Source organism: Branchiostoma floridae, chromosome 3 (genome assembly GCF_000003815.2).
Source record: "Branchiostoma floridae strain S238N-H82 chromosome 3, Bfl_VNyyK, whole genome shotgun sequence".
NCBI classification, from domain to species: domain Eukaryota; kingdom Metazoa; phylum Chordata; class Leptocardii; order Amphioxiformes; family Branchiostomatidae; genus Branchiostoma; species Branchiostoma floridae.
Genome location: NC_049981.1, coordinates 11,881,958 through 11,909,458, shown reverse-complemented (window position 1 = coordinate 11,909,458; position 27,501 = coordinate 11,881,958). Strand labels below are relative to the sequence as shown.

Below are 27,501 nucleotides of genomic sequence, written 5' to 3'. Positions count from 1 at the left end.
AATGCAGACCTTTTAAAGATATTGTGATACTCTACACTCTCTTGGAAAACGCTTTCTGACTTTCTAGGCAGCATGTTCAAAACTAATCTGACTTGCAGCTTCAAAACTTGAGCTTGGAGAGTCTCTGGAGTATTGTCTCGATGTCGGAGAACAGCGGGCGCTCACTGCACTGGTACTTCCAGCAGGACAGCATGACTTCATACACCTCCTGTGGACAGTTCTCTGGGGCAGACATTCGGTAACCTAAAGGGGAATGAATGAAAGAATAAATCTCTGGTACACTGACTGACAGCAACAAAATATAGACATGCATAACACAGATAGTCGAAAATATGGCAGTCTGGACTAACGTGCATACGTACACTAAAACTGTACCACCTTCAACAGTTAAGCTTGTAATTGGATTACAGGATTCGGGGACCAAGAGGAGTACCAATTTTTCAGCAGTGTTGTCCCCCAAAAGTAAACTTTGACATACTAAATGATATGCATTGATGTACTACTCTTTGCCCAAACTTACAAGTAACAACCTTTGCTGTACAGTATGAATTATGATAAGTCAAAACAATTGAATAGAAGTAAAAATGTTATGATCATGTTCTCTTCTATCTCAACATATTCTTGGAAAAATATAACCATTGTGACATAATTACATTTAAGTTACCCTCTTCCAGAAACCAGAGTAACACTATGAGAACACATCTTCCCAAGATATACCACTCATAGAAAGCCAGTAGATTCTGGAGAGAAACTTTACCATGTTCAATTTTCTCCCTGGCCGCCTGATTAGTCATCCCTGGGTACGGGGTACTGCCCAGAGAGAACACCTCCCACAGCAAGACCCCATAGCTCCACACATCACTCTCTGTTGTGTACCTCCCTGCAAAACCAGAGTTCACATTAACATCTTTGTATGCAAGGAAATAATATTAGTAATGTCAAACATAAATTTTAACTATTGTACAGTGAATATGTATCTATGGGGCCAAACAAACTTGGCCTTACAGTCAATCCATCCAGCTCAAGCAACTGGATATCTTAAAGTATATCCCAAACTGCCACCTGATACCAAGAAATGCATGGTCTCTTGCCATAGTTCATGTTCTATGCTATTGTCCATTTGAAGCAAGTTTGTTTTGTTCTTACTAACAAGTCCATTAAAAATATTTTTAACAATCATAGGAACATGCTATTTTTGGAGTATACATTACAGTAAAACTACTGCCTGATACCACTGCCTGATACCAAATAGATAGTCTCTCACCATAGTTCATTGCCTCTGGTGCCGTCCACTTGATGGGGATCTGTTTCATCCCCCCTGACACGTTGTACACGCCATCCTCCTCCTCACGCGACATGCCGAAGTCGGAGATCTTCACCGCGTTGTTGTTTCCCACCAGGCAGTTCCGTGCTGCAAGGTCCCTGGAAAAAGGAGATATTCAACAAAATTTACTTCAGGTCCATACAGTGTACCATTTTTTTCTCTCATTTCAAAACACATTGCTGCTTAGTACAGGGCTACCCACATGCTGTCAATATTGCTGTGCCTAATATGTAATTATAAGTATATCCTGTGTAACAGTTGAATCATTTGAGTTACATGTTAGACAAACCTATGAACAAAAGTATACTATGAAACAGGGTTCTAGCTAGCATCCGTTTTGCTGCTGGAGACAGGCAAAGATTTTGCCCATCTGTCTCGTGATGGACAAAAATCTGCATGGAAAGATTCAAATTGAGAACCAAACTGAGTCTACCAGCAAATTTTGCCCCCAAAATAATGGAAATAGCATTTCAGAGGGTCTAGATATCAAGCTTTTCCCGAAAAGCAGCCCCCCCCCCCTTGGATCATCGCATCTTCGACAGGATTTCCATTCAAAATCCAGGGGATGGAAAAAAATTTCAGGCTGGCTAGAACACTGGACAGGTATCCTATGAAATGAAGGCACATGTACCTGTGTATGCAGTTCTTGGCTTCAAGGTAAGCCATTCCTGAGGCAGCGTCTAGACTCATCTGGACAAGCTGATTGGTCGTCAGGGTTCCGCCCTGGTTCCGCAAGAAGGTGAGGAAGTCTCCGTCTGTTTGGGAGAAAAACTGACTGTCAATCATGATAAAACACCAGTCCATACACACTCAAAAATTCTGTTTGGGAGAAAAATTGGCTGTCAATGATAATGGTCATAACACTTCCAAGAATTTCTTTTTCTATTTCCATTCTTGCACCACGGTCATACAATTATATCTATGTTCTCATATTTGGGACATTCAAGGAATTGTCATTTGTAAACAAAAAGGTCTACACAGCCAACTGTAAATTATTCTAATTAGAGTTTTGAAGATATCTACATTGTATAATGTTAATCATCGAATAACTAGGCTTTTGTAGCAGGTCGCATAATATAACTTTACATATGGCCAATGGGTCACTAATTTACATGCATGTATGGTCTCCATCGCTAAATATTGACCATCATTGGTAAAACCCTAATTCACATCAGCTCTACAGCATCCAAAACGACAAAACAGACCTATTCGCCAATCCGCACATTGTCAAGTTAATAAGAAATATTGCTATAGTCTTTTATATTATAAATATATAGTATATAGTATTGTCAATGCATACTTGGTACTAGTTCCATGACAATATAAACGGGGTGGCGCTGTGAGCAGACTCCGATCAGCCTGACGATGTTAGGGTGGTCATACTGCTTCAGGATACGGGCTTCCATCAGGAACTTGTCTTTCACCTAAAGGATACAAAATGTCAGACTTTTGTGGTGTGTTTGATTATTCAGTATAAAGCAATCCATAACCTTAGTCTTTTACTTAGTGTTATGATCATCATAATGATTGACGAAGAAAGTTGAAACTTTTACATCAATAAAGGTTAGACATCCAGGTAGTAAGCTACTAACACCAAATAAATACTTGCTTGAATTAGCAATTACTCAATCAACTGGATATAATTTTAGAAACGGTCAGATGTTTCAGATAACCTCTGTTAACTTTTGCCAGTGACACAGTGACTGTAAAACCCGTTAATTTTTGTCAGTGACGCTGTGAAATCTTTAACATCTTTATCCTAATTTAAAAATGCTTGCTTATCATCTTTTTTCATCTGGAAGTTTCACATAGACATCATTTGTAAGAAAATTGCTAAGAATATTGGTATCATAAGAAAAGTCGCAAACTGCCTATCTCGTAAAATATTTATGACTCTTTACTACAGCTTGATATACCCCTACTTAACATACTGCAATATAATCTGGGCTAGTACTTACACTACCTCATTAAAACCACTGCACCTACTACAAAAACGTTTTGTTAGAATTGCATCAAACGCCTCTTTTATAGCAAATTCAGCAACTTTTTTTCACAATCTGAAGATTTTGACAGTATACGACATAAACAAATTGCAGTCAGCCATTTTCGTCCATAAAGTTATTCACAATAATTATTTCTTACCAGTCCTATATAAAGACATTTTTAAGTACAACGCAGATATTCACAATCACAGTACAAGGCAGCAAAATAGTCTTAGACCTATCAAAACAAAATCGAACCTAACACAATTTACTATAATGTTTAGAGGCCCATCCATATGGAACACTCTAAGTCTTTCCCTATGAAATTGTCAGTCCCTTTCCATTTTCAAGAAACGTATGAAAAACAACCTTATAGAGAAGCCAACTACTTACTCCTGATTTGTTTTTTTCCTTGTTTTTGATCATGTTATGCTCAATTATCATTTAGTATTATACCGTGTATTTGGTGCTCCTTTAACCTGTTTGTTTGCAGTCTTTGCACCCATTGTCTTGGTTATCTGTATTTGCTTTCATTTTGTTTTGCTAGCATGATTAATTGTATGATTTTGACTAATTTCTTTATGATCTGTTGATCATGTTTAGTTTTGTCTAATTTCAGTTTTTGATGTTAAGATTAATTGTAACGTTGTGCATGATCACTGAGTTATATCATTTTCACTTGGTTTATTATTGTTCGATGTATAATCTTCATGACCATTTAATTGTATCATGATTTGTATATTTTGACGGGGGGAGAGTTTGTATAAGCCACTTGGCTTTTTTCTCCCCCCTTGCATGTTCTGTTGTATTCTATAATTTTCTGTGTGTATCATTTTTTAAAGTGCAAAATAAAATCAATCAATCAATCTCATGCCAATCTTTATGTCTTTCAAACTGAATATGTTTATATTCTATGATTGACAGCTGTCACCTGTTTAGGCAGGGTTTCCCGACATGTCTTGACTGCCACAGGAGTCTTGTCATCCTTCAGAACTCCTCTCATCACATCACCAAAGTTACCCTAAAATCAAACAACTCATGTTGGGATGACATCTCATCTCTAGAGTTCAGATTCGTCCATAGTTGCAAAATGCTTTGCCTTTTATAGTCTCTAATAGGTAAAGACAAATTATACACAGTATATGTAAAACAAAAGTTTTGACCCCAAATTCAATGAATTCTTCCTTGTGTTATGAAATAACAGCTGTTAGATTCATACACAGATCAAATGCAACCATCAGAAGTTTTGTATCATACCTTCCCTGTATGCCAAGTTGCTAACCCTATGAACTTTCAGATGGAAATTGGCTCAACTTAAACTTAATGTGAACTTGTTTGTCATGATAGGAACAAAATCAGATTGATGACTTTTTTCATTCTTATCTATGAGGCACAGCCTTCCTGAGTGTAAACAAAGAACTGATAGTGTCTTTGCACCTTTAACTTGTCAACAATATTCTGTTACCCCTACAAGTACCCCTATTTTCTTGCAACAGATCTACACATACACTGTTCCACAGTCAAGCTGCTGGAACTGAGATGGTGGAAAGATTTTAAGGGTAAAACAGTGTATTTTCTAACCCTAATTGTGTTAGCTGCAATTATGAGTAAAACAGTTATTCTGACCCTGCCCAGCTTCTCTCCGATGATGACATCATCATGGCTGAGTTCCCACTTGTCCTTCTGCACAGGATTGGCCAGGATGGTGCCGGACTTCTTGGTGACCGGCTGTCTGCTCTGCCATTGGTGGGTGATCAGCTGATTGATGGTGGGGAAAGCCTGTCCCTCAAACCTGAACTGACCCTGTAGAGACAGCAATAGTAGAAAATAGATGTAAAATTAATATTCCAAAATTAAAATGGATTCAGGTAAATTTAATACAGGCTCAGTCAATTAATGTATCAAGAAAACTACCCTCACCTTGTCCATTTCAACAAATGACGGTACAATAAAGAGCGAACCATGGCTAAATATCCTGTCCCTTAGCAAAACAAACCAATACTTGACTCTCTGGTCAAGAAGAAGTGTTGTTCAATACTGCATAATGCATGGATACAAAAACTGTCATGTACATGTACACCTAACATCAAGTGACTAGCAGCCTATAGGTACCTGTTGCAGACTATTTATTCCCACTAAGGAATCAAACTTGAAACCATGCAACTATGGCAAAACTTCTGTGATAAAGAATAGGATCAGGAATTTTCAGCTCTGTTTCACTTCCTGTTTTCCTGACACATTGCAATGCTAAATAGATAACATTAAGTTCACTTTGCATGGGGCATACCTCTGCATTGCTCTGTATGATGAAATGTTTGGGGATCCCTCCCCACTTGACAGACAGCACGTACTCTCCTGGTTTCTGGGAGCTCTCCCGTACCAGGAAGTCCCCCTCCTCCTTCAGCAGCTGTGAGGTCTCCGTACGAGGGATGGCACCGTGGTACCACTCTTCATCTGTCAGGGACTTAGCTGGGAACATCTGCAACAAAAAATACAACATCTCTATATATTAGGAGTTTAACTTCCATGAAATGTTTAGAATTTATGAGAACTTGGTGGTGCGGCAGTGGTGCAGGGCAGGGCACCACTGCCGCACCACTGCCGCACCACCGAACATATACAGTTTTGGTCTAAAAATGACCAAAAAACCTACATAATATCATTTTAGGGGCAGATATGAAAAAAGACACCTTGTGCCAAATTTCAAGTCATTCGGTCCATGCAAGAACAACGAAACCTTCTTACATTCCAACAATGACATCATATATTACATTTACATCATGATAACCGTCATCGTTGGTCTCCTCCTGTAGGTCGTTAGGGTCGGGATCCTCGGAGCTGACACTCTGCCGACCACCCCCTCCCCCTCCACCCATCTTCCACCCTGTGTAGAAGATGGACTTGATTTTCTTGATGCCACCAGTCTTCTCCTGATAACACAAGAAGACATAAAAAATTTAGCTTTGGTTTTCAGCAATCACATGTCAGTTAAGAACTTATCAAAATGAATAAGTCTATTAAGTTAACAAGGACCAATATACATGTAAGATCTTGGTCCACTCAGAACTGGCAATAATCCTGACATTACAAACTCTTATGCTCTCTCTCCTATTCTATTTCTCAGTTTGTTAAACAAGTGTGGTCCAAAAGGGTTTAGACTATAGGAGCTACACATAGTTTCACTTGAATAAAAGGCAACGACATACAAAACAAGCAAGCAAGGATGGAAAGGTTCAGTGAAAAGGGGCTTCTTTGATTTACGGCGTGCATTTTCAGGCAAGTACACTGGGTCACCCTTAAACTTTCTTGTCAGTTGTCTTAAGATTGTTTGATGTGCAAAGGTTCGATGATTAAGGCTTATGCCTGAAGCACCCGCTTTACATCCCCATACAAAATAATGAATGCAATCCCCACCAACATGACCAAGCTGCGGCTGACCCAGGGATCAAACCAGGACTTTGTTCACTGATGACTGAGCACCTACCCCAGCAGCTGGTGGTGGGACAGAAACGTCGGCTATGTCGATTCCCGCGGGAGGTTCCTTGTCACCCAGCTCCGAGATCTTGGACTGTAACATCTCCTCCTGAGCTGTCAGCTTCATCTCTGTACACTTCAGCTCGTTTATGGCCTGGCTGAGTTCTCTCTGTTCACGGGTCTTCACTCCGCATCTGGGGGTTCAATTCAAAACAATTGAGACAATCACTTTTGGGAGGGTTGTGCCACAGCAAACACAGCAAAATATATGTTACCAACGTCACAACATTTTCTATATGCTACTGGAGATACAGAATATGAAGTGCAACCTAATTACGTTGACCAGTTTCCTGAAGTCAGTCAATCCTCCTCACCATATATGGGTTTCACTATAGCACATCATTTCTATGCTTAGAATTTCGAGGTTACCATGCGGTCAAGTAGTGTTAGGAACTGTTATATATATATATAAAGAGAGGTAACAAAACAGGTTACCTATATGCATTCACTGGACATAAAGCAAAAGTGCACAAAGAACAAGGTAAAATGACTTACACTGCAAGGTAGTGTAGAAGATCATAGAGAAAAACAGAAAACACTGTTAAGATGCCGGGGTATAGTTATAGATGCATCTCACAAATTTAAAATCATAAACAGAAGTATGACATTAATGAACTTAAGTTTAGGGGAACTGACAGGAGCTAAGATGTGAGAAAAGTGGCACTTAAGGGACAGGGATAGACTAAAAAGATGAGGACTGACTCTGGTTTCCCTTCTGTTCCCAGTTTTTGTAGTTCAGCAATCTCTGTTTCCTTGTCGTTCAGTTGTTTAAGTTTCTCATCCAGCTGTGCCTTGCAATCTCTCAGGCTAGTTTCAAACATGGTCGAGCTAGAAAATGGGAAAAGTTAATATCACGCAAAGAAAATCATTTCACCTCACTATTTTCCAATATAGCAGCAAGACTTTACTATTAGCTTTCTTAGGAAGGATTCACTTGGCAGTCATGATTACTGTGAAATTACGATCTTGGCAGTCTGCACCATTGCTGGACTATGGCTACATCAAAACTTTGAGCACTAGCCTAGGGGCAGCATTGCACACCACTGTGACAAGAACATGTCCAAGTCTTGGGAAATGTACAATCATAGATTGGTATTAGTAATGTTCACCATATCAAATTGAAATACAGACAGGATTCTGTAATAGCAATAGACATTGATTGTTAGCTGAAGTTAAGATTTGACATTTTCTAATGTATTTGTGCCCCTTTAACTAAGTGTCTATATGTATGTGTCTCATCAGTGAAGTATCGTTTACCTGTGTTGCACTGTCTCAAAAGTCAGGTTGTTCAGGACAACCTCCTGTTTCTCTAACATGGGGTCTTTGTACTCTTCCCACACCGACTTGTCAAAGTCAATGTTGACATATGGTGGAGGTTCGTGTCTGCAAGGACAAAAGACATCATAATGATTAGTATACAGTATACACACTCTACATGACTGTATTAAACAACATGCCTTCTACAGAACACAATTCAATCCTAAGCCAATATACACCATTACGCACACCCCCTATAGCCTTTTTCTCAAAGTTTCAAATTGCTTTGTGACTTTCAGCTTTGGTGATTGTCTACTTCAAAAGCTTTGGAGGCACTCAAGGCTCAAAGTTTACCAGATGAATAATAAGATTCCATATATAGATAAAAAGATATGCTTACATAATGTTCATAGTATTTTGTTTTTATGTCAATGAAATACTGTATGTAGATAATAGAGATGAATTAGTTTTATTTGCTATTTGATGAAAATTCCTATGCTTACTGATCAAAATTCGTGACTTAGTTGACCACTATTATGTATCTGGTCCTTGATTGTTACAGTACGTTTTTCGGCATCAGTCATATCTACTCACTTGTGTTGCTGTATGAAGCTGTTATACTCTTCCTTGGACTGCAGGGCTGCTAAAGTTTCCTCCACCTTCCTGTGAGAGCTCTGAAACTCCTTTCTGGACAGGTTGGTTTTCTTCTGGTAGTCAGACAAGAGGTCCTTCCTACAGCATAATTGTTTGAAAAGTAACAAACAAGAAAAAATCCACCTTTTAGAATGATGTAATTTGTATACATGTATGTTTATTATGTTTTGTAACTATACGTATTTGCTCCTGACTTCAATGAAAAGTTGCCTGCAGGCCAATTTGAGCAATTTGAACCTCATGAAAGAAAGAAAAGTCATTAAAAAACAACCAAACTAACAAAGTCGTATGCTCAAACCCTCTGCATATCTAACTAAGTATTCTTGATAAGCAAGTTCAGTGTGCAATATAATTCGTAGTATGCATGCATGCATATTTGTATTCTTCTGATTCATTCTAAAAAGTTTGATGAAGTGCATGAAGCATTTGAGGTATTGATAGAATTTTTACATTCTTAAACATAAGTACACCTGAATGCTTCTTACAGTTGGTCTGCAATTTCTTCCTGGTTCTGTTGATGTGAGTCCAGTAGCCGTGGTAACAGGGTTTCCCGATATCCGTTCTGGTGAAGGATGGCACTTTTGGTAGCCAGGAGGTAGTCGTTATGTGTCGCATGTAACTTTCTGGTCTTCTTCACATAGCGGTCTTTTGCGCTGTCCAAGTCTCTGCCAGTCTTACCTACATGACAATAGAGAACATTAGACTACATGTATAGTATGTCCAGGACAAAAGAAGTTCTGCTGCAGTACCAAGGATAGCCACAAGGAGGCCTAAAATCAACTTTGACCTTCCTCTTTCAAAGACCTACCCACATATCAAATATGATCATAATCTTTTAAGCTATTCTTACATTATACTGACCACAAATGGTCACACACACACGTTGGGACTGCGTAGCGCAGTGGGACCATGTTCGCCCCGTGACCGAGAGGTTGCGGGTTCGAATACGCCTGCCGTGTTACCAATCTTGTGCCCTTGGGAAAGGCACTTTACACGGCTTTCCTCACTATACTCAGGTGAAAATGAGTACCTATAGCTAGCTTCGGCTCGCGGTGATTTACATCATTCACCCGGACGGGAGACCTGGCGCATATGAAAGGGTATGTCACCCCGTAAGGGGCGGTATAACCCTGTCGTGTGTAAACATGTGCGAACATGTGCGATCACGTCGACCGATGATATATGTTCGTCTGTATCTCTGTGGATCTGCCGCTACCAGCCCAAAGCTGCCTAGGCAGATCCGTGTAATGAGTTGTATCATTGGCAAATAAATAAATAAATAAATAAATAAAATGATAGACAGAAATGCTCACACACACATCATAGACAGATAGACACATACACAGGCACTTAAAAATACATTGTACCTCATTACTCGTGAAAGTAACAAGCTTAGAATAAGCAAAGATTGCTGTTACAGTATCTTTTATTAATTTTCAACCGTAAACTCAGTTAAAGACTATTTTAAAAAGTCCATTGTAAAAGTTACATATCATTGCAGCAGTTCTCTTTAGTATCTTTACAAGGGATGATGGGGTGAGATTGAAATTATGGTGCCTGATGTGATTGGTTCATAACAATCCAATCAGAGAGCCCAATGTTAGCACCATGTTATTGGCCCAAATTTGTAGCCAATCAGAAACCCTCAGTCTACAAAACTTTATTTTTTACCAAGCAGAATGAATGGATCTATTTCTCACCCTTTGACACAGATTCTTCAAACTTCCTCTTGGCTTGAGAGGTCTCCCTGCCTGCCTCCTTGTATTTAGATTTCTGTTTGTTTACTTCCTGGTCTACAACCTGTAGGTTGGCAAAAATACATAAAAGAAGACATAACAGTTTGGTAAGTACGTGCATGTTTGACTACCTTGACCAGTGCTGAAGAGGGGAGGGGGAGGGGGAATGACCCTTTTTGACAGGTTAGTAGTCATTTGTAAGTTACATTGTTAGTAGTCAATGTAACAGGGCTCTAGCCAGCGTCCGTTTTTCCGTCAATTGACGGAAATTTGCTGCGTGTGACGGAAAAATTTTCAAACCAATCCGTCAACCTTGACGGTCAAAAATCTGATAAAATCTCCTTGGTGGAAGCTATAGGTGGCTTGGGGATGCCATCCACGGCCGTAAAAGACACACACTGTTTGTTTTGCTATTGTTATGATTGTTGGCAATGTGTGTCGGTGCCCTTTCGCATACGATAATCTCATTAAAACCCGCTTTTCAAGGTCTCAGTACAGTCTCGCTAACTCCTGGAATAGTGTTTTCGCGACAATGGGAATTGGCTGACGGAAAAAATTTTCGAGCTCGCTAGAGCCCTGCAATGTAAATTTTCCAAGATGTCAAATTCTTAAATATGACCTAGATTTACAATCATGCAATTTTTAAAAAAGACTTTTCCACAAATCTGCACACACTTTGTATCTGTATGAAACGTACCTGTTTAAAGTCCTGGTCTATCCTCTCCCTGCCAGTCTTATAGATCTGCTGGGTTTGTTTCTTGTCCCTGATGAGTGCTGTAATTCTCTCCAGTGTCACACTGCTCAGTTCTTCTGCGTTCTGTTTGATGTAACGACTCACCGTCTCTGTCTCTTCTATTACTGTGTTCCATGCCTAGAAAAACCGAGAATTTATTTCAAATAAGACAAAGTATGATCGTTGTTTCTTTTATTTGTACAAGTTTAAGAGTTTCTATTCTTTGTAAGTAGATCTGTTTGTAGCAGTTATGATGCACTTACACGTAGCTCTCTGCTCATACTGTCATACTGTATCTTCAATGGATGTACAATGTACAGTCTTCAAAAAAGTTATCAATCAATACTTATCTACAAGTTTTTGTGCATCATGAATTCAAGGTGGCTGGACTTCATTGACCATGTAATATGTAACCCACATGCACAACCCACTTTGTCCAAGTTGTAAAATCAAGATGTAAGAGCAATACATGCTGCATTAGTTACTAGATACAAATGCAAAGTGCAAAGATATCAAAACACAAGACATGATTCAGAATCCAAAGAAACATCTTACATTTAAGGTAGGTGTCTCTATATCCAGAATCTTGTGTTTGTTGGCGAAGGTGGTTATCCCGGAGAGCGCCATGGCATACTCTCGGTCACTCTTGATGCGTATATGGATACATCTCTGTATGGTCTCCAGTAGTTTCAGCTCCTGGTCCATGAGATGCAGCAAGGCCTGGTGGGCATCTCCCCCACTCTGTAGGTGGTGTCCAAACCCCATAATGCTCTAGTGGTACTGTGTTTGCTTCCTAGTGATAGCCTGGAAGAAGAAAACATGGTTCAGCGGAGAATCACAGAGTCTTGCTTGCAGTCTGTACAATTGTCCATGTACAATATACCTTAGGAAGGCTCTGCTAAACTGGGCTGAGGACATGTATAAGCATGACATCTAACCAGCTGTCAGCCAATCAGAGAATCCCCTTCTTACTGGGTAAAGCGGATTTTCTGACTGACTGGCTGACAGTAGATTAGAGACCATTTTTAACTTTACAAAGATGGAAACCTCAGCCCACTTTAATAGAGCCTCCCTATGGTAAGAGAAGAACATAGGAGACTGGTGGTTTCAGACCTCTGAAGGATTGTTTTTACACACACACATGCTAACATTCAGCAGTGACTGGATGTTTGGCCTTCTAAAACCACTAAAACCTGGCCAACATAAGCAGACTGAGTGCATCATTTACATACAAAATGTCTGTTACATTTTTCCTGACATTTGACAGCTGCTTGACTCAGATGTATCCAAGACTTCTTCTTGTTGATGCTTTAATGACATTAAAACATTCTCTAAGTTAAACAAAATATCTAAATTCGATTTTTCTCTCCATTTTATAATACCAACGTACTTATTATTATTGTCTTTCATATAATCTAGAAATGGAATGAATTTGAATAAATAAACAGCATAGGACTCAGATATGATTGGTTTCGGTCAGATACCATTCCACTCATTTGAATCTTTTTATATGATATATTAGCAAAGTACTAGTAGTTATAATGTACCAAGTTACCATACACAGAGTGTGATTGGGATGTTAACTTCTTACACAATTCAGAAGTCAGGCTTTATAGAGGAAGTGTGGTAGAAATCTGAGCATGCTTGGAATGAAAAACATGTTGTTGTAAATTTTGGCACGAAAGGCTCTAGTCCTCGGTGGTCTGTCTTCATTGTTTGTGTTGAAAGAAGCAGGTCAGTGATTTTCAAGTAGCCCTCAGGAGTAAGTCACTAAGTACTACTAGTAGCTAGAGTTTGGACAGCTTGTCTTGATCATGGATGGCTCATAATCATATACATGAAGTTGTATTGCATAATAATGTAATACTTTCTCTAAAGTCTTATGTGACAGTCACACAGAATGACAGATGTAAGAAATTTATGACAGTTGTCATCCTACTGCATTATAAACATAAAAAAGCAGCTGTTTCTTGGAAGGCTTGGACACAGTTTGAACTTTAGATTATTGGACACTGAATCTAAATGTGTATAAAGCACTAAGGTCAAAATAAAGAATAAACAAATAAGGTCTAAAGGCCGTAACATTTATAACATAGCAGAAGGTTACTGTAGATGCTTTTGAATATTCCATGAATATTCCATGAACTTAATTTTGCAATATGAAAAGAATGAATTGTTTGCAATAGTTTTTTTAAACATTTACAGTAATCTGTTAGACCTTCATTAAAAAATCAGGGGACATGAATAAAACATGACAGTTACATTGTACTGATGAGTTAGGGACACACTATTTGTTCTGAGAGCAAGACTCACATCAGGATATGTAAAGTGCTAATAAAACAAAAGAATAGAAAGATAATTATTCATACTCATAGTGTTAAAACACACTGAGTGCAGCAACTTCCTTTTCCTCTTGGTTCTTTTATATATACTGTATATACATTGTATCATACGAGTAAATCTCTCAGATTGAGGAAGTAGACTGTGGGTGAATTTGTCAATGAATGAAAGCATTGGACATTCAGGTCAAGGAAGTTCAGAGGTCACAAAATCAAATATTGCTTAAAGCTATCATCAAATGCACTAAACTTTAGATTTCTAAAAAAATGAAATTCCACAGTTTTAGTCTGCTGTGCTTTCAAATGCTGGTAAGCAGATGTACGAGTGCAAGACTACATGTATAATTGAAAGTTACGATATGAAAAATAATGTAGCAGTGTTTTCATATTCCTCTCTCACAGATCTGCCATTCTACATTTACTTACATTCTCTAACCAGATACAAAGATATCACCCATGTCTCAATGTTTTATACAAGTTAATGTAACATTCAGTTTGTCTTCATATATAGTGCACCTTGTAATATCTTTGCCAGTGTTCAGGTAAAGGCACACTACTACTATGGTATCCTTACATCTGCTTGAAGATTACATTATAAGACAGAAAAAGAATAGGATGTATAGTCATAACTTCAAAGTATGATACTATCACCATACCAGTAAACATACTGCACATGGTAGACTGCATTTGGGAGATTTGTATTTTGTATGATATCAAAATATCATAATGATACACATCAACATATCATTTTTCGTACTCTCAGGGTACTACTGGTATCAAGTTACCCAGTAATACTGCATTCATGGTTTATGTATTGTTTGCAAGCGGATGGCTATATCAGGGCTGAAAGTTAAACAACTGATAACCTCTCTAAAACTGATCAGGCTCTGAAAGAGTTTAAATGCTACTTCATATATACAGGTCCAGTTTTCCTTCTTCTCCTTTCTTATATTTCCAATTGTTTTGTAAACATTCAAATAACGACAAGAATTAGGCCTGAATTAGGGCCTCAAGATATTGGTACATGATTTATATATATAAATCATATGTTATGACCTGATCAAGGACGAGCAAGGAATAAATTATGTTGTTAAATACCAAAGATACTTAATACACAAACTAGGAGTGTCCCAGTTACAGTCACCAGCCTGACACTTTTCATAGTTCAAAAGTGAAAGTACTTTTCACAATCGAAAGTAGAATGCAAATCAAATTAACAACATTTTCGAGTTTGAATTGTTCAAAAACAAATTTATGTAACGTTAATCAAGTAACCTGCAAAGCTCAAATTGGTTTAGGGAAATTTAAGCCCCTTCAACAAACATGCCCTTGTTTTTCACGCTGACGTGACATATTTGCATTGGCACTGAACACAGACGACCAGAGTGTCAAAGTCAAATTTTGGAACAACATATTTCACAGTGCACGGGGAGGTCGGATTGTCAATGGGTTGGTAACGTAATTATGTAAGATTTGTGTCGGATTTTCACATTCAGATTTTCCGATGTTGGATCCGACAGAAATCCAGAAATCAGGCCAAATCAATGGCGCCCGCCCATTGTTTTTCCGTCAGTCTTCCGATGCGTTCCCAATAGATATTGGAAATGTGTCGGTTTTAACGCACCGACTGGAGGTCACTTGAGGTCATGACAGGCGTCAGGCCCCGATTAACAGGATAATGTAGGAATATCTCGATATGAAAAAACGAGCTACAGAGTTGATACTGTTTTGTTGATTACATATTTCCTTTTATGTTACATTTTTTAACTAGGGTAATTTAACAATTTTTTTAGGATGCCCACTTTTTGAAACCACTGTCACTTTCGGTGGCTAGTTGACCAGTGCATTATGTTGATCATGACTAATGTCGTGTATTCCCATTCTTCAGGTTTGTCAATACCGTCAAAGTTTGAGGATGGAGATGTGCTGTCACGGAAGAACCGATTTAACTTATATTATCTATTGATTTATCCGTTTTGTTCCTGTTGAGTTTGATTTCCTGTTGATTTATTAATGTTTCACTGTTTTTCTCAAAAGTTTGTTTTGTCACTTTAACACTAACTCTCTAATACTAACACTAATCTAGGAACTAACACGTTTCGAAAGTTAACATGAACTCAGCCAAAGACAGTCCACACAGACTATAGTTATTAACAAGATAATAGACTGGATATTATCACTTGATAAAAAAGACAAAGTCAAGCATTGGCCGGACCATACGAGTAGAAGACGGATCAACTTGACATCGCTATGGAATAAGCTTCCTCGGACTTGCTTCCCCATGGGTACAATCTGAAACTGTTTAAGACGTTCGGACTACCGGTGGCTGACTTGGTAACGGTGTACTGTGGATTTATCAGGCCTATTCTGGAATATTGTGCACCAGTGTACCACAACACTAGTCTAACACGCAAACAGACCGCAACATTGGAACTTGTACAGAGACGTGCCTGCCGAACAATCCTCGGGCGTCACTACACTGACTACTCATTAGCCCTGCAACAGTGTGGACTTGAAACACTGGAGGAAAGAAGAACCAACCTCTGCCGAAGGTTTGCATCCAGTATGCAGAAGTCAGAAAGAACTGCACACCTGTTACCGCAAACCCGTGGTCAGACGCATGGCCGTAACCTGCGGAATTCACAAACACTGACCGTACCTACCTTCCGCACTACAAGATTCCGCAACAGTCCTGTACCATCAATGCTAAGGCTTCTCAACGAGAAAAATGACAATGTTTATGAACTGTAAACTATGTATGCTTTTATTCATGTTAAATGAACTACCCACTTAAACAGCAATTCTCTCCGAGATCATGTTTTAAAGTGCAATCACGTGCTAGAAATTGATTGTTGATTGATTAAGTCAAGGGTTAACAGACATCTTTCACAATACAGTATTATAACCCAAAACGTTTGAGTGGCTCCATGAGCCTTTGCGGTGAATCCTATATATATATATGGCCTCCTTCGGTCATATGGCCTCCTTCGCCTTCCTAAGTAAATAAAAAAAAAGATAACCACTGTCCGATAATTGGTAGTATTTTTTCTGAATCACCGTTAGTTTAAAAATACTGTGCGTCGAAATGGGTCCATGAAAGCCATGAAGATATTTTCACGCAAGTGGATGACATAACGATTTTATAAAAGATGTGTCATCGGTAACGGCCATGAAATGCGCTTCAAGTTTCTGCCGACGTTTTGCATCTTCCGCAATACGTCCTGCAATCTTCCGCAGAATTAGAACACGTAACGTTAAAAAAAAAATTCTGGACGTCCCGCAATCATCTGCAAAAATTGTATGAAAGACGCCAGAAGGTTTCCGCATGCGCAAGAGATATGTTGCACATGTACATAGTACAATAGTAGTTGAAGGTAGGAGGTCCATAACAGATCAGTCAGAAAACATTTTTATTTCCCAAACAAAGGTGCTTTAAGCAAGAAAGTGTGGTATTCATTTTTTGGTCCATCTATCTATGATAAGCAACTGGGTTGACGGCTCAGCAATAGAAAATGCTCATTAACTGGACCTCATTAACATAATTTATCAAAAGGTTTGTATTCATTGAATTGCTCTGATAATAAACATGATTTGTGAACAGGTTTGGCGCACGATGAAATATACGCAATTGTTCTTGTCAAAATCACTTAAATCAGTTTCTTTTTGTACAGTTTTGTGAAAAGGTTATGATATGGCTATTTTAAGAACCACATTCAAAGTATGCAAGCGTAGACAACTTAGTACATGAGTGGTGTGTACATCCTTGAGTTTTCAGGACCTCATTAACATAATTTATTAAATGTTTTTATTTATTGAATTCCTCTAATAATAAACATGTTTTGTGAATGGGTTTGACGCACCATGAAATATACGCGATTGTTCTTGGCAAAATCACTTAAATCAGTTTCTTTATGAACAGTTTTGTGAAAAATACATAATGTGGCCATTTTATAAACCACATTCTAAAGTATGCGAGCATGGACAACTCTCTGCATGAATTTTGTGTTCCACATCACCTGGGGTAGCGCATGGTATTAACAGTCATTCACGCTGATGAAGGTAATCTGAAGCGTGATGTTTGCTCTATCTTGGCTTAGTTGCCTGGATCGCCATTCTGCTAGGGGTAGCCTTCGGGCCTACCCTATATACCTTTCGGGGAGCTGTCCAGTTTGTCTTCAGACTGACTCTAGAATTTGTTTTGTTTGTCTACCCCAACAAAAAGGGAGTCAAAACAAACTCCTTGGTCAAACCAATGTGTTTTGCCCTTCGGGAAAACATTAAAAAATAATGTCTCATCAATTTTCTGGGTTCAAAGTGATCGTCTGAAGTTACCTTTTTTCTTTAATTATTCTTATTCTTAACGCCACAGCTGAGAAAACAAAACAACTCGCGACGATCACGGATGTCAATCATTCAGTAGCCATGGTAACCAATAAAGAAGCTATTCGTCACTCAGTGGCGTTGCCATGGCCACATCCAAGCGGGGAAATCCCATCTGCCACGTTTGTTAACTTGTTGCCTAGGTGACCTGCATCGGAACTCTGTAGGAAAAAAAAAACCGACATGAAACCATTAACTGTCGTCGGAAGGCCATCAGATTAATGTCGGAAGTTAAAAGTCCATCGGATAAGTGCCGTTATATCATTGGAAAATCGACATTGGAATACGGTTTTCCTACGAAAATCCAAAGGGCAAGACGGATCACCGTAAATTCCGACGAAAAACCATCATATTCCCACATGCTTGCGCCGATGTTTTTCCGACATTTTTCTTGGGTAAACCCCACCTCCCCGTGCACTGTGATTTCCGGGTTTGCACATGCCAAGTATACTTTAGTACACAGGCTGTACTCGGGTGGTGACACCGCCCCAGTAGATACAACTTTCGACACTTCCCACAAAAACGACTTTTCTCTACAACTACGATTGATTTCACAGTTTGTAACGATTCCTCACCTTTCTATATACCCTCTACCGCATAACCTTGCTCTTTCAGCTCGTTGGTGGGAAGTTTAGAGGAAGAAAAGAGTTTTCTCCGGTCGAAAACTTCGGATCCACCTCCCCGAAACGGGTTACTTCCGCGAACGTGACGCTACAAAACTAGTGCACAACTGACGTCATGGATGCACAGTAACTGGTGACGTTTACACATCGGCCTGTCTGTTGTCTCTTTCGGGCTTCAGAAAATTAGACCAAGGTAAGTTGCTGGCGTTCTGAGCTTTTAATATGTCGACAGTTCATATTTTACGCAATCAATAGAAAAAATTGTAGTTCATTTTAACGTCTGTTAGTGTTCTATAGGTTCAGGGATCGCCGAAATCAAACTGTTACTAGTTTTTGCGACGCTAAAAATTGCACACTTTTTAGGAGGGGAGGGGGGGCCTAGTCTTTGGCAGAATTTTTGAGGTCTTGATGAAAATATGTGTGTACTTAAAACTAATATTAACGTGCCTGCCGCTTAAAACTCATTCATTAAAGAATTTGTTGCGCCATGAACAGTATTTTTGCTAGTCTTTGCAAATTGACATATATCTGTGCAGTGTGCACTTACAAATTGATACCTAAATCGACTTATGTCAAGCATTTGACTAAAGTAAAGATTGTGTGGTTTATATGATTGGGATGATACTGTTGTTGCTTGATAAAACCATTTTAAATAGGGAAGTTGGATATCTAACATAGACTTGTGTGTATTCTCGTAAATTGTGATTATTGTAATTTGTATAGGTGGTCCAGTTAATTTAATTATCTGGACAGTCTGAAAATGTGACTTTCAAGTAACACTTTGAGTTTGTCAACAAACAGGATGGGGTGGCCATTACCCCGTAAGTTTAGCTCCAACAAACAGAGTATGTAGTGTGAAAAAGAACAAGATACATGGTCATGTCATTGTGTGATGACATCTTGTCCAGTGTAAGCTGTTGTGTTATGCCACACCACAGTTTTACTGGCTGTACAGATGAATACAGATAAATATTCTGTTCTCAAAGATTTGAGTGAGATTGCATGGTGCAGCAGCAGCGTGGTCGGTCTTGAGTTCGATCCCTCCCGTGTCACCGATCTTGTTCCCTTGGGAAAGGCACTTTACACAGAATTCCTCAATTTATTCAGGTGAAAATGAGTACCTAGCTTCGGCTAGGGCTGTCCCTAGGATAGGATGTTAAATGGAGGTCCCGTGTTTGGGGAGAGCCACACCCCGCGTCTGTTAAAGAACCCACCGCATTTATCGAAAACAGTAGGGGACCTTCCCGGTGTGAGTGGATCAAACCTACAGACTGGTCTCCTGGTTGACATCTTGAAAAGGTGATAGTCACCTGTCCACAAAAAAACGTGGTAAATATAAATAGATACATATATTTGAAGATTTGGTCATGTTTCTAAAAAATCAAGGGAAGTGTGTTATCAGTTCTGTTTTAAGTTAACATTTGATCGTAATAATATGTTTTTATTCCACCTACAGACATCATACAGCCTCCAAAGATAAAGAGTTACAGGCCAGATAGACAATCAATTACAACAGGACACACCCGTCCAAGTATAGGGGCATTCATGGGGATCTTCCAGTCCAAAACCAAAGACAAGAACACAAACCCACAGAGAAGCAGACACCAGAAGTCTTCATCCAGGGACGAAAACACAGCTCCATCCCACAAGCTTGTCGTGTTAGAAACCAGTTTCCTGAACAAGTGTCCGAGAATGGATGACAAGGGCAGAAAGTACACAGCAGACTTGCAGGAAGACTCCGATGTGGAAGATAACGTGGAAGAACTTACTCACTACAGAGATCATGGTGATAGTGACTTAAGGAACAGTGATCAATTGCAAAGTAACACATCAAATGCTGCCAATCATAGCACATCACCTTTGTTAACAAATCACCTCACAGAAAGACCTGGGACTTCATACACAAGCAGTAATGGGCCACATTTTGGCCCTAGAAGGCCATCATCTGGCCCATATGAAGTCCGTAAGGAAAAACGTCGCACAGAGCCCCCATGCCCAGATGTAATCCCGCCAAGCCCAAAGTACTTCAAGAGAGATGCTCCTTTTCCTCAGTCACAACAACAGCATCCTAAGAACACTTATTACAGACCTTTATGTATGTCCTACTCAGAGACAGAAGAGTCAGACACTGATGGTTTTTCTGAGGTCGCCCCTCTTGACTTGACCGCCACCGCTCTAAAAAACGAGTCAGGAAGATACCAGTTGTGTTACAGTGTTCCCAGTACCTCAAAGTCAACAGAACCTACGACACTATCCTCTTCAGAGTCCATAGACGCATGCAGCGATCCATGGAGCGTGCATTCTTCACAGTCTTCACTCTTGTCATCATCATCGTCAAAGAGACAGCTGAGTATCAATGATCTGCCCCAGACAATCTTCCTGAAGATTTTGTCGTACCTAGGGATGGAGGAACGGTGCAGGCATGTCTGCCGTGTGTGTAAGTTCTGGCATCAGATGTGTTTCGACTCCGAGCTATGGAGGAAGATCGACCTACGGGGAAAGGACAAGGTTGGTTGACAAGGCAACAATAGAAATAAAAAAACAACTCAACATTTGATAACAGGCAAATAATGCACTAAGATTGTCAAATTTTTGCCTTTGGTCTTTATTTTAATGGTATTTTGTACTCTTTTCTAGGGGTTAACTGCAGAATTTTTTTTTAGTAATAGCACGAAAATTCTTATTATTTCACCCAATATATGATATTATATATACACTCAACATGTAGAAGTGAAGTATTACTTTTGCCTTGCCCATGCATGCTTGGTAAAAGTCTTGTTACTGAAAGAGGACTTGTCTTCATTTTGCTAACTCCTATGATTTACCTCTGTTTGAGAGTGTTTGTGTAATGGGGATAGAAGTGACTGAAAATACTCATCCAAACTTATGATACATATATAGAATGCTATATAAAGGTTAAAGGCAGTCAGATTGCATTAATCTAAACAAATTCTATAAAGACTTACATCCTCTGTGATTCCCAGGTGACGGATGATGTGCTGGGCCGTGTGACATCCTACAGCACTAACGTGATATATGTGGACGTCTCTGACTGTAACAATGTTACAGACCAGGGCGTCATCGCTATGGCAAAGCAATGTCCAAGTCTGTTGGAGTTTAAGTGCACCAGGTATGGATTGTTGGAGTAGTAACTAACAAATGTTCTGTTTCCTTTTCTAGTTGCCATCTAGAATAGCTCTTTATTCTAGAATTAGCTGGACAAGTTTGAATAAGCCAGTACAGTAGAGATGGCGGACTATACTCCATGCATTGAACTTCATTTCCAATAGCATATTGTGAACAAGCAAAAACTGCACTTTTGAAACACAGAGAGGCATACAATAAGTACAAACAGACTTCACAAGCCAATTGAAATTAACGTATAGCAATTTGTGAGACAAAAGCAAACTACTAACAGTTTAACAAGGAGTATTGTAAGGAGTATTATAATGAAAATGTATGTAGAAATTTATGCACACATGTATGTGTTATTGTGTAGTTTTAACCAGTGTATGTTTTTCTAGATGCAACCATCTGACAGATGCTGCTTTCATCGCTCTAGCACAAGGCTGCGCTGGTCTGCAGAAGCTGACCGTGGACGGTGTACGACAAATCACTGATGTAGCATTTAAAGAAGTAAGTTTAAGACTCATTTACTAGCCTATCCTACTTTGAAATCTCTCACATGATATGATATGAAACTCTGTGTATGTGTGTGTGTGTGTGTGCGCACATGTGTATGAATGTTGTGTGTGTGTGTGTGTCTGCATGTGCGTGTGTTTGTATCTGTTGTGTGTGTGCACGCAATGTGTGTGTATGTATGTTGTGTGCATGTGTGTGTTTGTGTGTGTCTGTATGTGTGTGTGTCTATATGTAGTGTATGTATGTGTATGTGTATATCCTAATGACTTACTAGTACTTGACTTATGTCGGGTGTCGCTCCTTCCCTGTTGCTGCTTTTTTTCCCTGAGAGGACTGTAAAGGCCACAAAGCAGTATGGGTAAAGGGGTGAGGTGTGCCTTCTTTAATGACCATGATTGTCTGTACCAGATCTCAGCGTGCTGTAAGGAGCTGTGGTACCTCAATGTGAGTCAGGTCAACAACCTGACCGATGTCGGGGTCCGACACGTGGTGACTGGCTGCCCCAAGCTGACCTACCTCAAGTTCCAGGAAAATAACAAGGTATGCCCAACGTGTATTGCTACTTTCACATCCTCATACAAAGAAATCTAATTCTTAGTTAGGCCGGATGCATATTGTCCTGTCTGTGTGCTGCCATTAGCATTTGTTTTAATACATTCAATCTCTACAAGTACAACTGGATAAAACTGGAAATTTTCTTCCGGATGTTTCCTGTGACATCCACCACACTTCTTCAGCATCACTAAAATAAACTGGCAGAAACAAATCAATACAAGTACATGAACATGTAAGGATCGTATCAAATGTCATTCGTATGTAAATCATGTTCTAGACAGGTTCCTATGGCAAGACAGTACCATAGGAAAAGTTACTGTCCCATGCACTGTAGAGTTCTATACAAAGTCCTCCTTTGGCCTCCCTGACTTAGTATTTGTGTTTGATGGTTGTCATGTTGATGAGATATGTTAGAAATCTCAACACTAAACGATTCTTGTTCCGTTTGTAGGTGGCTGATTATTCAGTGGAAGCCATTGCAGAACACTGTCCTCATATGGAAGTGCTAGGCTTGATGGGATGCAGTGTAGCTCCAGATGCTGTTCTTCATCTTACCAAGGTGGCTACCATTAACCACGGCATCAACTCTGTTCCTTTATAATTTCAATGAACTATGTTATTTCTAACTTAATAAAGTAAACTTTTGGGGTATTCTTACTCGTGTTCAATGAAACCAAACCAGTATTCACTTCTTTCTTTAGTATTTCAAACAGTAAAATATCTTGGATAATACAGGTATTTGTATCAAATCCTAAAGTTGTTGGTAGCCTTACTTTTTTGTTTTGCACTGGTTCACATTGTATGCTACATACATGTAAGGTGGGGCTACAGTTAGAAGAATGGGTCCCAAACATGACTAAGCTTGTATCCCCCCTCATCACAGTTAATGACTTAAGTAGATTTTCTACTGGAGTAGATAGCTGATCTGTACAACCTCCTATCAACTGACTTCTCATCTTTTTCTTCTAACTTTTTCTGCACCAGTGTACCAACCTGAAGGTGTTGAATCTGTGTCGGCTGCGTGAGCTGACAGACCACGCGGTGATGGAGATTGTGCGACACTGTCGCAAACTGGAGTCCATCAACCTGTGTCTGAACTCCGGGATCACCGACACGAGCATCGAGTTCATCGCACGAGAGGCCAAGTGTCTGAAGGACTTACACATGGTGGCATGCGCCATCACTGATAAAGGTAGTCATTTTGTGTGGCAGTTGAACTTTGTGTATGCATATCTGGGTGAAAGAAGATTCTGTTGTAGTGTTTTAGAGTTATAAAGATTTTATTTGCTTTTCCATACACAAAATAAAGGTCTTACCAACAAGCTTAAAAGGATCAGTCCTCTGATGTTTGTAAGGTGAAATGACCCAACAGCCTATGTCACATGACTTGAATGGAAGTGTGATCTTAGCAATTAGTAGTAGTAGGTAGTACAGTTGATATTGACTTGTCTCACTTAAGGAAAAGTGTTGTCAGTAAGAGCTTTACTCTAAGGACAAAATAGAGTGTAAAATCTCTAACTACTAATGTGTAATGTTAATTACTATCACAGATGAACTTCTATTTGTATACTGTTCACGGTTGTTTGAAATAGAGTAAGAAAGTACACGTAGTTTGACTAGTATTCTTACGACTTTCTGTATATCTACTATACTATGTATATGTTTTGTTTTATGCATATTACAGCTCTGACCAGCATAGGCAAGTATAGTCACAGTCTGGAAACCGTAGACGTTGGACACTGTCCGAGTATAACGGACGCAGGGTCCGCCTTCATCTCCCAGAACTGTCGAACTCTCCGCTACCTCGGCCTGATGCGCTGTGACGCTGTGCGGGAAGAAACAGTGGACGAACTTGTGGAGAAACATCCGCAAATCCACTTCAGGTAATCACAGCTCTGCATGATATACCTTTCAAACTTATTACCTTCTACCAAATGGTTACGTTTTCGGTGCCTTTTGTGTATTTGTCTATGTGTCTCTTCCTACATGTACTTGTGTACAATTTTGTAGACATAAGTGCCCCCTATAGACAGCAGAGAGCTGCTATGTGCCATTATACTGAAGGTTATCCATTCTTGATTGGTATGCTAGTATCATAATTTGAGGAGCTGTGTATAGATCTGTATGATATTGGGTATATGGGTTGGGGTTGGTAAAACAAAGGTGAAGTTTATCTATGGGCATCTTAGCGGGATTTTTTGGTGCTTCTAGTTTTGTTATCCTGTAGAAATCTTCTGGAAATGCAACGATCATGATTCTTAAGTGGAATTTAACTCTTGAGACAGAGAGTAATTGGTCCAGTTTAGGCTCCATAACAGATTTTGTTTAAATTGCAGAGACAAATTTTGTTGGAGATTTTTAAAGGCAATAACTCAAGAAAGGATTGATACATTGTCCTGATTTTCAGCACTATGTTTTTGGAAGGGGGTGGCATATAGCTGGTTCTTGTTTCTTGTTACAAGAAATTGACTTCTTTCAATCATTTTTCTTACATAGAAATTTTCTAGACTAGAATAGTGCACAATTCAAAAGTTCTATCATGTAATGTTAAAGTAACTTATTGGTTTCTTCTCATTTCAGTACCTTAATGTTAGACTGTAAGAGAATCCTGGCACAAGCCCAGCAACAGGGATGGAAGCCTGCTCACTCCAGATAGTCAGTCCTCATTCTTACACCTGTCAGGAGGGTTGTGTTGTTTTCCTTTGGAAGTAGACAACATCAAATCTCACTGCCCTTGGTGCACCGGTGCAGGGTTCGAAACATCACTCAACAGATTTCAGAGATAAAGAACATATTTTCTTACGTTTTGTTTATTGTGTTGTCTTCTAAGTCATGCTTTTACGTATTACACAATACTACATATACAAATGTATCTAAATAATAATAATGGCCGAAAATAACACAACAGTGCCGCAGTAAACAAACCCAGCAGTGCCGCACCAGTGCCCCAAGCGCAGTGAGATACCACCTTAAGAGAGTACAATCTTGCACCAAGGCAGCATATACAACATTAAACCACTCTTAATGCAGGCCTTTCACTGGTCCATACAGCAGTGGACATACAAATGTAAGAGTGTGTGTTGCACAGACTTCACAAACAATATTTATAAGAGAAAATCTACTAAGGCAAATACTATATTCGAACGCTCATGGATTGAAGCACATCTTTATGAGAATCATTATGCTGTGTCTCACATATAGTTTTCATATTGGACTATAGTAGTAAGGTTTATGAGCAATACACAGACCATAGTTTGCAATTATTATCAGTTTGTTATAAATTGCATAGCATATAAAAGGCACGGTGATGATGAACAACTGTATCATGTAAAGATAAAATTATTTCAAAATGGAAACATAAAGCACTGGAAGACCACCATTGAAAGGCATTGTGCAATCTTGTAACTTGAGATATTTTGTATGTAAACTAAGGCATCTTGCAGAGAAACCAAGCCATACACTTTTATAAGTAACCTCATAGATTTGCTAGTGCTGAGCTGGCAAAGATGGAATCTGTCTGTAAGTAAGAAGCTTGCCAAAAATGGCGGATAGCAATACAAAATATTGTCACTTAACACAGACTTTACAAATTTGCAGATATTTTCACATACACCCTACATATGGACCTTTCTTCAAGGAAATCATGTTTTGAAGGCAGATACTTTCAATATTATTTTGGTAGATTTGGTAGGCTTGTCAGATCACAATACTGTTGTAATGGCATTAAAAAATACTGATATATGGAGAGCACTGGAAAATTCAACAATGTACTTGTGGTATGGATCAGTAAGATATGTTACTGTACAGCATATATGAAGTAGAAGCAGTGTAGGAAGGAAAGATGCTGGAATGGATGCGTGCAGGTCTTCAAATTTATGTTGGAAAACAAAAACATAAGAACCTGAAATGCCAGAGTAAAGGATAGCCTCTTATATACATGATGTTACACTCATCAGTGAATGTAAATCTAAACATACATTGTTCACATGTAGCAAAGAAGTTACCTGGATTGTATTTAAGTAGCTGTACATTTGTCTGTCATAATGTACTTAGATTTTGGCAGTGTATCTGGTGTAGGTGAAGTGAACGAATTGTGTTGTGCTGCACTGTACCTTTGCATGGTATGAACACAGAAAACGAAAGATGGATCTGTTTGTTCTGCTTTCAAGTTATTATTGTATGGTTCCCTAGAGCTTGTGATTTTTTTTAGCCAAGCATGCCACGGCACCCCTACTCTTCTTGATAAGTGTGAGGACAGAAAAGTTATGCAGGAATTGACTGAAGTAATTGTTCACCCAGTACAGAACAGTCCACGACAAGGCAGCCATGTCATGAGGACACCTTGCAGTTTACATGAAAAATGCACCTATGCCCATTGCGAAGCATCCTTTTCTCGTCTCCTTCTCGCCTCCACCAGACCTTCCTACGGGGTTACTTGAATCTTTGAATTTGGCAAAAAAAAATCGGGAAATTGTCCAAGGAAGTCAGTCCACGCTTAGGTTAATGTTTCCCCTCCGGAGCTGCGCGGTAGCAAAACTCCCCTGGCAAGTTATTCTCCCTATAGTACCCAGCGTAGTCAGTCTGATAGAGACTAGTATCCTCCATATTTGAAACACATAGTTATAGTTTAGTATTGTCCTGTCTTTACATCAGAATTCGGTGACACAGGACTTGTGGTTGCCGTCATAGTTATAAATGACGTTTTCCGACCAAAACGAGTCTGGGAGATCCTAAGAGAATCG

The 27,501-nt window shown here is 39.2% G+C and overlaps 2 protein-coding genes across 3 annotated transcripts; one reads left to right on the top strand and one right to left on the bottom strand.

The window, feature by feature from the left end:
* Positions 1-16: 16 nt before the first annotated feature.
* Positions 17-18,689, bottom strand: LOC118412414 (tyrosine-protein kinase Fer-like). Of its 2 annotated transcripts, none has more exons than XM_035815261.1 (18): positions 18,515-18,689; positions 11,776-12,024; positions 11,185-11,358; positions 10,452-10,551; positions 9,237-9,429; positions 8,692-8,829; positions 8,098-8,223; positions 7,543-7,668; positions 6,791-6,974; positions 6,084-6,236; positions 5,594-5,785; positions 4,933-5,109; positions 4,238-4,327; positions 2,625-2,748; positions 1,956-2,079; positions 1,265-1,422; positions 758-880; positions 17-243 (listed from the first exon to the last, which is right to left on the bottom strand). In XM_035815261.1, the coding sequence occupies exons 2-18, from the start codon at positions 11,983-11,985 to the stop codon at positions 101-103; spliced, it is 2,535 nt and encodes an 844-aa protein (XP_035671154.1). In that variant the 5' UTR covers positions 11,986-12,024; positions 18,515-18,689; the 3' UTR covers positions 17-100. The 2 variants fall into 2 exon arrangements, with proteins under 2 accessions (XP_035671154.1, XP_035671153.1); XM_035815260.1 differs by having other exon boundaries at positions 6,078-6,236; positions 18,515-18,680.
* Positions 18,633-25,609, top strand: LOC118412415 (F-box/LRR-repeat protein 17-like). Its single transcript, XM_035815262.1, has 9 exons — positions 18,633-18,755; positions 20,019-21,070; positions 21,547-21,692; positions 22,087-22,198; positions 22,613-22,744; positions 23,211-23,318; positions 23,744-23,951; positions 24,444-24,642; positions 25,340-25,609. The coding sequence occupies exons 2-9, from the start codon at positions 20,108-20,110 to the stop codon at positions 25,413-25,415; spliced, it is 1,944 nt and encodes a 647-aa protein (XP_035671155.1). The 5' UTR covers positions 18,633-18,755; positions 20,019-20,107; the 3' UTR covers positions 25,416-25,609.
* Positions 25,610-27,501: the final 1,892 nt, after the last annotated feature.